Genomic DNA, 14,228 nt, shown 5'->3' with positions numbered 1-14,228 from the left:
CCACCATCAGTACCTGACCTCACACATGCGCTTCTGGAAGAATGGTCAAACACTCCCATACACACACTCCTAAACCTTGTGGACAACCTTCCCAGAAGAGTTGAAGCTGTTATAACGGCAAAGGGTGGGCCAACTCAATATTGAACCGTACGGACTAAGACTGGGATGCCATTAAAGTTCATATGCGTGTAAAGGCAGGCCTCCCAATACTTTTGGCAATATAGTGTAATTTTGTCCAGGCAGCTCTAGGATGTGCACAGCCCTCCTGGACAATGTTAGTTGATGTCATTATGGCTGGTAACGCTCTGCTCTTTGGAAAAAGCAGTTTTTCGGATAGGATGTCTCATCATGTGATGTAATCATCATGGGGATGGTTTAAAAAATTCCACTCAGCCATACATTGGCCAAATGCCATTCACATGGAATTCCGGCCACTAGATGGAGCCAGGGAGCTATTCCTAATTCCTATTCTTCTCAGCTCCATCTAGTGGCAGAAATGCCATGTGAACTTCATTTGCCCAGTGAATGGCTGAGGGGAAGTTTTATAAATCTTCCCCTAGGGGTTTATTTGCTCTTTCATATTCTGATTTCTTGTTTTCTCTGCAGTCAGATGGGACGATTTAGGAAACACCTCTGCAGATTGGTGCTAGATTACGTTGATCAAAGGTATTCAAAAGAACTTGGAGACCACTGGCCTACCATCAGGTAAGTAAAGTGCACCTCGACTGTAAAATTAGGTCCCCTTTAATTACACAGTTCTGTACTAGGAAAGCAAGGTGTTGATCTGAATGGCTGAGGGCTAATTCACACCAGCCCCAGTGCGTTCCGGGCCGATTCGATGCCGGAACGCACTGGTTTGCATCCAGGCTGGCTCACGGGCAGGAGGGGGTGTGGCGATGCTCCCCCTGGCTGCAGTGCAATCGCTCGCACTGGAACACGTGCCTGTGTTCCGGTCCGGTGCGGTCAGAAAAAATTGTGCATGCAGCATTTTTTCTGACCGCACCTGACCAGAACGCAGGCATTGTTGTGCCCCGCGTTCTGGGGTGGGTGATCGCACTGCGGCCGGAGGGTGTAGCTGCAGTGCCATTGACTTTAATGCACTGCCATGCCCCATCCCAGAACGCAGTGAGCCGGCCGGGATGCAATCCAGTACGTTCCAGCACTGAATCGGGCCAGAATGCTCTGGGACCTGTGTGATCTAGCCCAGAAGATCTTACGTAACAGCTAGAAAAATAAGGCTGTGAAGCAGGGAAAGGCAACCTCAACACTGCAGCTGTTGTGGAAATACAAGTCCTATGATGCAGTGCAAGACACTGACAGCCACACACATGACTCCCAGAGTCACAAGCATGATGGGATTTGTAGTTTCACCACAGCTTGATTTCCAAGGCTGCCTATCCCTGCTCTAAAGCATCCGGTTTCTTTAAGTGAGCATGTGGGGCCCTGACATTAGCAGAATTTTAAAGTGGACCTATCACATAAGTCAGGGTAGAGGAATCACATTATTATTGAGCATGAAAAGATACCTCTCTCCTTCCCGTAATCAAGATACACCTCTCCCATTCTCTTTTATGTGATCTAAACCTTATGGAAGGGGTCACAGGGGTTTCAGGTTTCATTACTGGCTGTTCCCCTGTCAGGGAAGTTTGCTCTCAATACCTCTCCCTAATGCCACATAGGAAATGAGAAAGAAAGATCCAAATGGTGACACAGACAGCAATATACAGTCAACATCGGTCCTTCCCTACAGGATTCTCTCCGCAGGGGCATAGAAAATAGTAATAACCTCCATTAAATCTCTTCTTTTTTTTACTTGTCTTCAGGGAGGTGCTCACAGACCCTGGACTCTGGCAGTATGCTGTTCTTTTAAACAATTACCAGAACACTGTGGAGACAGAGAAGCATTTGCTTACACTAGGATACCATATATTGTCCAATGGGAACTGTTCTAACAACGGAGAACAGATAAAATGCTATATTAATGGGAAACCTGGAAAGTTTCCTTCTCAACGACATCAGACTGGAAAGATCAAAGACTACTATATACTTAGTGCCTCGTCACTTCTCCCAGTGCTGACGCTAGATGTCAAGGATGGTGAGATGGTCTTGGATATGTGCGCTGCTCCTGGAGGAAAGTCTGTAGCAATTCTGCAGTATGCATCACCAGGTAACTGCCATTGATTTCTACTGTATATTTTTTTTTTATACATGCCAGCAGGCAAGTATCAGAGACTAGGGAACATGCCACAGTAGATGGCCAGACATTGGGGACATGCTGCAGGAGACAGCCAGAGATTGGGGACATGCCACAGTAGATGGTGAGATACATGGGACATGATGTAGGAGAAGACCAGAGAATGGAAACACGCTGCAGAAGATGGTTGGAGACTGGGGACATGCCACAGGAGATGGTGAGATAATAGGGACATGATGCAGGAGATGGCCAGAGAACAGGAACATGCTGCAGGAGATGGTCAAAGACTGAAGACATGCTGCAGGAGATGGTCAAAGACTGGAGACATGCTGCAGAAGATGGCCAGAGACTGGGGCCATGCCACAGGAGATGGTGAGATACAAGGAACATGATGCAGGAGATGGCCAGAGAATGGAGACATGCTGCAGGAGACGGACAGAGACTGGGGGCATGCTGCAGGAGACGGACAAAGACTGGGGACATGCCGCAGGAGACGGCCAGGGACTGGGAACATGCAACAGTAGAGGGTCAGAGAAAGTGGACATGCTAGAGTAGATGGCCAGAGACAGTGGACATGTTGCAGGAGATTGGAAGAGGTTGATGATATGCAACAGCAGATGGCCACAGACATGGGGACATGCTACTGTAGATGGTCAGATACTGTGGACACTCTGCAGTAGATGGTGAGAGACTGGGGACATGCTACAGGAGATGGTCGTAGACAGTGGACATGTTGCAGCAGATTGCTCCACATTTGATGGTACCCACAAGTGTTTATGACTAAAATCCCTTATATAACCTATATTCATTTAATCATGTCACTGTCCACCTAACCTAATTTCCTTATGACTATTTTTTTTCTTATTTACACACATGGAAAGTATGGTAACATTGTTTACAAGTCTTAACCACTTCTAGGCCCCTCTGACCCAGCTCCAGCAGTGATGTCAGTGTATCAGTCACGATGCGACAGGCTCCCCCTTCCCTTTCGGAGAAGGAAGAAATGAGGCCATAAGAAAGAGGCAATGAAATGTACTAATATACAGTTCATGCCATAACATAAATACTGTATGTGTTTTCTTGGTATCCACAATTGAATAAAAGTAGTATACGTCCTTAGGCAGGGGTGAAAAAATTAATATGGAATTCAGGAGCCAGTCTGTCTAATCCAGTAGCCAGCAGGGTTTATTAGGAGTCAGCTCCATTGACAACAATTAGGGAAAACCTCAAGAGTTTAAAAAACAAAACTTTAAAATCTGTTGACACAACTTCAAGTTGTGCACAGATCATACTGGCATGTTTTCCAGATAGCATCCACTTGTTAAGGACCAAGTAGTCGGCCATTTCCATACAGTTGCAATCAAATACTCTATACAATAATCTACATAAACAACAGGTAACATAATAAGCATACAGTATATACTGTACAATGTCAAAAACATGTATTTGCATACATATAGGAAAAAGTACATTGTGTTCTTTTAGCTTCTATTATCTACAAAATGTTCAAATAAGACAAGACTCTGAAAGACAGAATGCCACCTCAGTAGCCTGCACAAACACTTAAAGCCACAAGCCAATCTGCAGACACCGTAAAAATGGGAGTCATCGGATTCACCAGAAGTGAACCTCGCAACAGTGATAGCCCAGAAAATATCCCCTTATCCCAGATGGAAACTTGCCAACAGGGCAAAGCCAGTCAGCATCGGCACCCGGTGCAAAAATAACTCAATGGGTCCTATGTGCAAAAGGAGAGGACTCTCCCTTGCCACCCCCACCCTGCACTTCTTTTAAACCTGCTAGCCCCACCATGTGAATTATGATTTTTTTTTTCCATTAGGCGGGGACTGGCATTTGTGTGCCAAGGTGCGCTGCAATCCTGTTTGGAACACACACTTTCCACCTGTGCATCAGTTGAAATCACTGACTCTGTCCATCCCCTAGTTGCATCACCTGGGGACCAGAGTGACTTATAATGCCAGAAGGCAAAGTTTTTACTGCTGTCTGCGCTGTGCTGTTCCAGAATGGGGCAAAAAGACAGAAATGAAAACCTGCCAGAAGAAGAAGAGTCTGCGGGAACCGGTCTAAAAGCCCATAGGAAACGGGGATCATGTAAATATATCTGCTTAATTCCAGCCCCTAGACCAAAATCCGCACCCTTAATAACTAGGGATGCACCCATATATAGGCTGCCAAAACATATCGGCCGAAAATGGCACTTTTGGTGAAATGCCAATCTAGCGGTGCATCCTATTCTCTCCTCCCCGCAGATCAGAGGAGAGCAGTGTGGGCGGAGACAGCCAGCGCTGTCACAGGAGGCTGAGCTCTCCCCCTGCACTGCTCGCTCAGCCTCCTGTGACAGCTGTCAGGAAGGAGAGCGGTACAAACACTCAGTGATCGCTGAGTGTTTGTACATAATTGAGGACATAGTATGGTTAGTATATTCTCAATTATGGATGAATGGGAAGTGATCTACATCACCTCCAGTTCATTCATGATTGTAGTTATAGTAAACATACTATGTCCTCATGTTATGAATGAACAGGAACACTCAGTATAGAGGATTCCTGTTCATTTATAACAGGGGATGCAGAACAAGAGATTGAGGACTCTGTGTCCTCAATCTCTTTTTCTATTTTAAAAGGGAATATCAGATATCAGGGGTCGGTTTAGATCCCTGATATTTCCCCGAAGCCCCTAAAAGTAAAGTTAAAAATACAAATATTTAATAAAAGTAAATAAAATACAATGGTACCTTGGTTCAAGAACGCTTCTGTCCGTGAACAATTCGGTTCGCGAACAGAAAGTTTGGCAAAATGTTGCTTCCGTTCCCAAACTCCGCATCGGGTGACGAACACAACCGCAGCTATCTTCCCTGCTCTGACACATGGTTGTGGCGTCCTCTAGTCGAGATCGCGGCCTGATCAAAGTTTGATTCGGTTCGCAACCAATTCGGTTCACGACAATCGTGGAACTAATTAAGTTCGTGAACCAAGGTACCACTGTTTAATTTTTTTTAAAAGTTTATAAAAAATAAATAAAAAATAAAATATTGTCAAAAATTTGAAAAAGTTAGTAAAAAAACATTTTCGGTTTCGGCCTGACATTTTTTTTTTCATTTAGGTTTTAAAAATGTCATTTCGGTGCACCTCCATTAATAACCCTTGCAGCACAGGGGTGGTCCCACTACAAGGGTACATTTTTTTTATTTGCCCAGTTAATTTCTTATTTAAGTAGCTGTTGGAAAGGTTTATTCTGAAACAGCCGTGCAGATGCAACATTTTGTATTCTGTATGCATTGGATTATATGTAACCATTTGGGCAGTAGTACCTTCTAATTAGGATAATTTTCTCGTATTTATTGCAGCTAATTACATGCAGCTTGCTATGAGATTTATGTTCTGTATATAAATGTTTATTTCTTCAGTCGTTCCTTTTTACTTTGTACGGCTGTGATAATGACCCCACTTTATCCGCTGTCTCTCTGTAGGTTGTATAGACGTATCAAGATCTTAGAAATGACATTTTTGAGAGAGCGATAGTGGAGTCAGTCAGGCGCATGGGAGACAATAGTGCTTATCTAGCTGCCAGAATCAAGTCACTTGTCAGAATCATTGCTCTCCGCTCACCCAGGCTTCTGATAACTGCTTCCGAAGTGCATCTTTCCAGCTGTGATTGATGTTACATAATGTCAGGCCAGAAATGCTTAGTAGGATGTTATGGGGGAAATGAGCTGAAGGAGACATGACCACTTCCACCATCTGCATCAGCACACTCTGTTTTTCCCTGCGTAATGGAGAAACTTAACAGGCATTTTACCTGGGCTTAATTGTTTTTTCTGGCTCCTTAGTGTATCAAAATTCCTTAAAACAACACAGTCATCGCTTTTTTTTTATTGCAATAAAAAGAGAAGTTATTGAAGAATTGAAGGATAAAGCTGGCCATACACTGGCTGAATCTAGGATGATTCCCGCTGAATCAGACAAAATTCGAGCCGCGGGGGACCCTGACAGCACCACCCAGCTCAATTAAGCTGGCTGAAAATTCTCAGCCTGAATGTGACTGCATCCTACCACGGGTGGTGCGGAAGTCTGAATACAATAGCAGGCCGTTCAGATCCCTTCATCTGTGCTGCTTAGCGTAAATAAAATCTACAGAAATCTTGGAGGTCTATTTATATATTCATCATTTACCTAGCTTATGTGCCAGGGGAACTGCAGATACATTAATTCTGTTCGAGTTATCCAACTGTTGCTGTTAAAGTGACACTAAACTCTAAAATACATTGCAGTACCCTATTAACAAAAATGTATCTTATTTGTATCACTCAGCTGTAGATCCTCAAACCATCTCTGAATTGGTGCTGACACTGTCCTTCCTTCTGGAGGGGGGCTACTTTTGTTCCCCATGGTCCCTGTGTGTGTTGTAAAGTAGCCACCGCTCCATGCTCACTCCTGTGATTGACTACAATTTCATGTTTAGTTACTAATTTGTATTGAGATTGTAGTCCACAGGGGTGTGGAAATGTTTAAAAAAAACGACTTGCCCAAGGACTAAAGCAGGGGCCCGATCTACTTGTCCTGATACAAAAAAAGTTATTTTAACCAAAACCGTATTTAGCAGTGCACAGGGACCATGGGGAAGAAAAGTAGCCACTCTCCAGAAAGAAGGACAGCACCAATTAAGAGATGGTTTGAGGATCTACATACGAATAAGATACATTTTTGTTAATCATTAAGGTACTTAAATACATTTTTAAGATTTAACTCCCGAGTTTAGAGTCACTTTAATTACCCCTCTGGTCGAATGCTCTTCAGTAGGTTCTATTGTGAAACAGGGAAATACTTCATTATGGTCACTAGATGGACCTAAGCATCAAAGGAAATAAATACATAGTACTGAGGTATTATGTTAAAATGTCTACTTAGGGGATAGCAATGGTTACATTTATTTGCTTATTCTGTCCAGCGGTCCCTTGAATAGTAATATTGTATCAGGTTTCCGATGTATTTATTTCTTATTGTACTCGGCTCCATCTAGTGGCCACAATGTGGTATTTCCCACATTCACTCTGTTCTTTATGATCTATAGAAGAATATTCAACCAGAAGAGAAATTACATTAAGAACATTTGTTTTGCTCCATTCTTACAACAGCTGGTTAACACACACAGAATAAATGTATCTGCATTTTTAGTGGATGAATAAGCTACATGATTTTTATTTTTTTAATAAATGGGTATGGGTAGCCTATGTCCACACCAAGTGACAGTTCAGTTACAGGGGGAGTTTGCTGGGCTGAGGTACCCTCTGGCTTGCTGGGTCCAGCACGGCAATCTTCCAGGTGTTCCCGATTCTCTTCTCACTCCCTTTGGAGCTGTCGGAGTTGGTGCCCACCTCATGATGTTCCCTTTGCTCCTGCTGCATTCTGTATAGTATAAAATCAAATTGCGGAGTTTATGGATGGCGCAGTACTTTCCAACAGGGATTCTCTTTATGCAGCCTGTAGTAACTTGCAGATCTTGTAGAGTTGTGTACTGAGCGTGCGGGTTAGCACAGCGCTGGAGACTGTCTGGAGGACACAGACAAGGGGCCTGAGGACTGAGACCAGAGCAGTGGTGCAGCAAGATCAAACCAGAAGGCTGTATGTACGTCTTTTTGTGACGAGAAATGTGGAACAACTCCTGCAAGGGCAACTGCATTATTGTTTGAGATATTTCTGTTAACAAAAGTGAGCGAGAAATCCCTGAAACAAGGATTTAGGCGAGTGGATCCGTCCTTGATGCTCTAATATTTGAAGCTAGTTCTCACAGTAGTCATTTTCAATGTTCCTTAAATCTGCAACTTTCATTCAAATAATAATTGGTGATCCTGCCACAATGGTCGTTGTGCAGGAATGCCCTGTTATGGGGCAACACTCTGTCTTTGTCTCCTAGTTGTTCTCTAGCATTGTTACCCAGGCACATGCTTTCCCACTTGGGACTACAAGCAGCTGTACTGATGCATATTACACAGACATGACCCACTGGTGTCACTATCAGGAAGCCTGCCCTGATGTGCAGCAAGTGGCTGCAAAGAGGCTGCAGGAGATAGAGCAGCTTAGATCCCACAAAGGATGGAGAAGGAGAAACAAAATGTGGCAATAGCTCAAATGCTGCAAACGAATGTCATTCTGATAGGGTTTACGTTTGCTTTGAATGCAGAAAAAACTTCCCCACTTAGTAATTTTCTTTTTATAGCCTTGCATTGTGTGATACGTGTCCATTTTAGCTGGAAACTATGCTTTGTGGAGTTCCCCTTTAAGACTAATGAATCCTATCGATGATCTTTTCAGTATAAGAAGGAAATAACTATAAAACTGCAAAACAAGATTGCTCCCAGCAATGTCAGTTTCTGGTGTTTAATGTGCCTCTGAAACGCTTTTCTCAGGACTTCTTCATTGTAACGAGCCGGATGCACACAGATCAATGTGGCTGAGGAAGACACTGGAATCCTTTGTACCGCCGTCCCATATGAATGTCCTCTCAACTTCCCAATTAGATGGAAGGTTAATAGGGAAATTATACGCCAGCTCTTATGACAAGGTGGGTATTGTTTTATGGCAGAATATGTCGTAAGATTAACACTAACCTAACTACAAGGTATATTGCTCTAGAAGAGCCACAAAATACTTCATTTATAAGGTCACGTTCAGACAATCAGCCTTTTGTTTATGACTTTTAATGACTGGTGTGTGTTTTTGTTGGGGCTTAAAGTGTATGTGTCACAGTCACTTACCTTCCTCTCCCTAGCACTGATACCTCTACTATCTCCCATGGACAATTCTGGGTTTTTGATGGGACTGTCGCAGCTGTATCACAAGACGCATCATGTGATACCGACATCTAGTTAAGGTCGAGCAGGACACGCTGTCCCATCTTGAGCATTGTGTCAGTATCCTTACAGACCGCTGTGCTTGAGTTCCCTGATACCAGTCTGACTTGCTACCCTGTACTGCCTTGTTACCAGTGCACCCAGCTACCAGTACAGACTTACTACCATTGCACCCTGCATCTAGACTACCCAACTATCCGTACAGATTTGCTACCAGTGCACCCTACAACCAGACTACCCAGCTACCAGTACAGATTTGCTACCAGTACACCCTACTGTTCTAATGACAGGAGTTCTCTATTCTCTTCTGATGTTGAAAGCGCCAAATCCCGAATATCGCAGAAGAAGAGTCTTCCTATAATACAGACAGAGTTACTCAGGTATAGCGCAAGACATAAAGTTCATTTTAGAGATAAGCATTAAATTCTTGTATGAAAGGAGGCATCCAGATTCAAATGAAATGTGGCCATTCCTCATCTCCTTGTTCATCAATCTGACACCTCTAGGGCTGCAACCAACGAATTGATTAATTGATAATAATCGATAATAAGAATAGTTGTAACTATTCTCAGTATCGATTAGTTGGTTGGACCCCCTAGCTCTTTCCTCCACGCTGGAATACCTCAGAATACCTTAAGGCTGTGACACACTACACGCGGACCAGAGCGCAGCGGTGGCGTGCTGCCTTCCACTGCAGTATGTCATGTAATTTTCTCTCCGGCACCTCAGCTTGCGAGAGCTCACATAGCTGAGTGTGCCGAGCTGAAACATTTCATCTTCATCCAATCAGCTTGCGCGTATAAACCCAGACTAAAAATATCTCTATAGGCAAAGTCTGGTGTCAAATATTTCTGATTATCCAGAGATTTCTAATGCTAGATGAAGAATAAAAGATTTAAAGCTACTCGTCAGACACCACCCACCCTTCAGGCATAGAATATAAAAAAGCTACCTAAATGCTATATTTACTTACCTAAATTTGTGGTCACATGATGTTCTTGTCCTCAGTCTTTTCTCATTTTACTTGTGTACTTGTTTGGGTGTCCACCTTGCTACCTGCATGATGTGGACACTTCTTATTGCCTATCCAGCAGCAGGGCTCTTTTGGGATCCAGAAGAAGAGTTTGGAGCATTGATGTCATCAAGAAGGTACCACTGAGGAGCGGCTGGCTTGCTTACATTTGCATCGCTGGATTAGTATTGGGTTTTGTATATAGCTTCCTGAAAACATCATAGCGCCCTGTCTTAGTACTCCACTCGAGAGCCCTCTGCCATGATGCAAGCAGTGGGCTGGCTCTTGGGAGGAGGTATGCAAATATCTAAATGCCTCGATGGGCAGATGTCAGTCTGGGGGAAAGGGCATTTGTAGACTGGCTGCATTTGCATGCGTAGCTCCCTAGGTAACACCCACATACTGTCTAATTCTCTTCCACCCTAATTGAAAGAACTGAAATCTAATGAATGAAAGGAGTGGGCCACGGACAGTCAGGCTGGGGAGAAAAGTTCTGGACGATGCTGGATAATGTCAGGAAATGAGGTCGGGCTCTATCTGACTTGCAGCAGCTTCTAATGCACATTGTAAGAAGCTCCCAGTGTGCAGTGAAATCGGAGTAAATTATTTCAGTACAGGAGAGGAGCCGTTATGACTGTACAAGACTGAAGAAAAAGCTGGAGTTCAGCTTCAAGAATGGAGATTCAGGTCCATTACTGACTGCTTCTCTTAGAGGCAGAGTTAGGACATTTTAATATTATAACTGTTACATTAAAACCTTATTGTATGATTCCTAAAGGTGGGTTTTCAACTTAAAAGAGAACTATGGGGTAAGTGTTTTTCCTCATAGTTCTCTTAAGGGTCACGGGAGGACATAAACTAGCGTCCTCCCGTGACACAAAGCTCAGTATATAGCCGGCTACAGCTCGCGGTATACTGAGACCGCCGCAGCCGGGACCGATCTCAACAATGCTGTCGTCATCCACCCAGCTCCGTGAGTGACAGCGGGCTCTGCCTACGTAGAGGCAGAGCCAGCTGCGACCGCCCCCTCCGCCGTCCGTCCCTCCAGACAGTGGTGGAGGATCGGAGGTGGGAATCCCTGTGGGGAGCGCTGACTGACAGTCACAGCTCTCTGCAGGGAGATGATCGAAAAGTGAGCAAGCAACAGTATGTGTTCGCTCACTTCCCGATCGATAGAGCCGACCTGTGACAGTTTCATTGTCACAGGTCAGCTCTAACCTTGAGGATGAGTAATTTTCACTCACCTCATAGTTCTCCTTTGAAGAAAGTTGCAAAGTCCTCCATGTGGACAGCTGCATATTTTAGAGTATTTATGTTGTCCCTCACCATCACTGTAACCTGTACAATTGTTTTTTTTTTGTCCCCCATGTTGATGGGTAAGCTGCTGAAGCAGAGCACTGTTACTTTTGTGTTAATTACTGAAATAAACACCTCACTGAACGTTAAGTTATCTTTCACACATCAGCAGTACATCAGTATGCTGGTTGTGAGTGAGATTTGTAGCTTTAGGGTGGCTGTACACAGGCTGATAGTCATAAGCAGTGTGCCTGATTCCAGCATTGCTTGCAATTTCTGCATCAAATATCATCAAATAGTGCATGATTTATGTAGAGGACATGACTCCTGGAAGCCTTTGTTATCAATCACAGAGGTTTTTTTGCATGTCAGAAATGTCTCTTATATATATATAAAGAATCAGTCTACCCCCCATGGTTATGCTGTATCCTCTCTCCCTGTAACCCTAGCTCTCACACCAACCTCAATCCTAACCCTTACACTGAACCTCTCTGAACCTCCCATGGTAAACCTCTCTGTAAACCTAACACACCAACTTTCTCTGTAACCCCAACCATCACACTGACCCCTACACTGACCCACTTTGTAACTCTAAACCCTTTAACCATAACCCCACAATGGCCTTATCTGGTATACCAACTCTCACATCGACCCTTTCTGTAACCCTAACCCTCAGACTGACCCTGTCTGCCCGTTTAATCCTTACACAGACCCTCTCTGTATCCCTAACCTTTACATTGAACATCTCTGTATCCCTCACACTGAACCTCCCTGGATCCATCATGGTAAACCTCTCTGTAAACCTAACCCTCACACCGACTTTCTCTGTAACCCCAACCATCACACTGACCATGACTCACTTTGTAACCCTAAACCTCAAACAGACCATCCCTGTAACCCTAATCTCACGATGGCCTTCTCTGCTATACCTAACCCTCAGACTGACCGTCTCTGCCCCTTTAATCCTTACACAAACCCTCTCTGTATCCCTAACCTTTACAGCAACCTTCTCTGTAACCCTCACACCAACCTTCTCTGTAATTCTCACACTTACCTGCTCTATAACCCTCATACCTATCCTCTCTCTGACCCTCACAGGGACCCTCTTTGTAAGCCTAACGCTCATACTGGCCCTTTTCGTAAAACTAACCCTCACACTGACCTTCTCTGTAACCCCCCTGGGCCAAAAATACCAGTCCTGCAAAAATGTATTTATTTGGTTTTCAGGTACCCTTCGATATCTACTGTAGGAATTGTTCTACAGATTAATGTTTTATCTGATGACAGGGTATTTTTTATTTCTATTTACTGATTTTTTTTAATGTATAATATGTCATACCCAGTCTAATTCTGCACAGCAGTGAGCAGATCACATGCCTTTTCCACATTATTGGCATTTTGTTGAATTTATTAAAGCTGCCACTTCCTGCTTGGATTCTGATGGATTCCGAGTCTTTGTTTTACAACGCTCAGAATATCTGCTGCCAAGTGTTTAGAGGCTGAAAATATATTTCTGAATATATAGATCTCTGAATATAATACAATCAAGCCACCGAGGATTTTGAACAATGGTTATTTTTTTTTCCTGCATAAAATGAAAAATGCTGAGTTCAAAACCATTCTGATTGATCACAGAAATACTCGCCTGTCTTATTGGTCTAATGCATCATGTCATTTATTTCATAAGGAGGAATCCATCAAAAGCCTCAGCCCTCCTTTATAATTTTCTCACTCTAGACTTGACATGAAAAATAAAATCTGTGAAGCTGGAGTAAAGCCGAGGCATACATCATTGTTACCCTGTGTGTACTGTGAGGGTGTCATTGTGAATGCTTGGCCGTGGCTGGAGTAGACAAGACGGTACAGTTATTGTAAATACCCTCTAGATCTTATCTCAAAAAACAGCTGTCTCCAAAATGTTGCACTCCTCCCCTCCTGTGTTAATCATCCCCCATACACTTACCTTCAGTTATTGATCTTACTAAACCATATAGTTATAAAAGTGCCTTAGTATTAGTTCATGAATGTATCCTGCCCCTGGTTACACTTTGCTTTCAGCCAGAGCCATTTAATTCCCTCTTTGTCAGTGACCATACCAAGGAAGGATGCCTGCATTATGTGTTTACGACTAACTTTTCTGCAATTTATTCCTCCATAGCCCCAGTTTTAAAGTATATGTACACTCAATATCTATTTTACAGGACACAGGCAGATTCAGTGATTGCTGGGTACTATGTAGGTATCACCAGATAATTGGACGCTGGCCAGAGCTGTGACAACCCACATGTAACCCCCTCCTACTCCCAGAAATCCTTATTTTTTTTTGCTAGTGTCCTTAGGTGATGAATGCTCCTTCTGTGCTGAGTGGAGATGGGTACAATTCTGCTTTCCTTCTTTTCCTGTGATGTTTAAGCAACTTTGTACATCCAACCATGGTGGTGTCTTCACAGCTTTCAGGTGGGTGCACCATGGCAACAGCTTCGGGGACCGGAAGGACAGGAAATGAGCAGTCAGCCTCTAATCTGCCTTCATGCACTGGATCTGGTGTCAGAAGCACACCTTGGCACATAATGCGGTGTGTTGGGTTAGCTGCAGGGTGCTATACAAGTGCACGGTGTATATGCATCAGTGTGACGCCATCCCTGAAGACCCCTTCGGGCATATGCTAGTCTGAAGTGGGTGAAACTGAGAGCCATGGGGCTCCCCCCTTCATTCGGATAGACACTGATGGCTGGTGAGTCTCAGCCAATGTCCCCTTCCTTCTTGTGTCCTGGGACCCTATGGTGCCCTACAGGGGACCCAAAATGCAAAGGGGTTAAGGGGACAGCCAGCTCCACTGCTACCAATGGGTGGGG

At 43.9% G+C, this 14,228-nt stretch overlaps 1 protein-coding gene across 1 annotated transcript in view; it reads left to right on the top strand.

Annotated features, from left to right (window-relative positions):
* The first annotated feature begins 610 nt into the window (after positions 1-610).
* NSUN3 (NOP2/Sun RNA methyltransferase family member 3) overlaps positions 611-14,228 on the top strand; it is a 22,939-nt gene continuing 9,321 nt past the window's right edge. Inside the window, exons 1-4 of the mRNA XM_018568883.1 lie at positions 611-705; positions 1,824-2,167; positions 8,622-8,790; positions 9,335-9,445. Coding sequence (XP_018424385.1) covers positions 611-705; positions 1,824-2,167; positions 8,622-8,790; positions 9,335-9,445 — 719 coding nt within the window. The remainder of the gene's footprint in view (positions 706-1,823; positions 2,168-8,621; positions 8,791-9,334; positions 9,446-14,228) is intronic.

This window comes from Nanorana parkeri, unplaced genomic scaffold (assembly GCF_000935625.1).
Source record: "Nanorana parkeri isolate BGI_ZX_2015 unplaced genomic scaffold, ASM93562v1 scaffold1258, whole genome shotgun sequence".
Classification (NCBI taxonomy): domain Eukaryota; kingdom Metazoa; phylum Chordata; class Amphibia; order Anura; family Dicroglossidae; genus Nanorana; species Nanorana parkeri.
The sequence above is the reverse complement of the archived record's forward strand: the minus strand, read 5'-3'. Positions and strand labels throughout refer to the sequence as shown.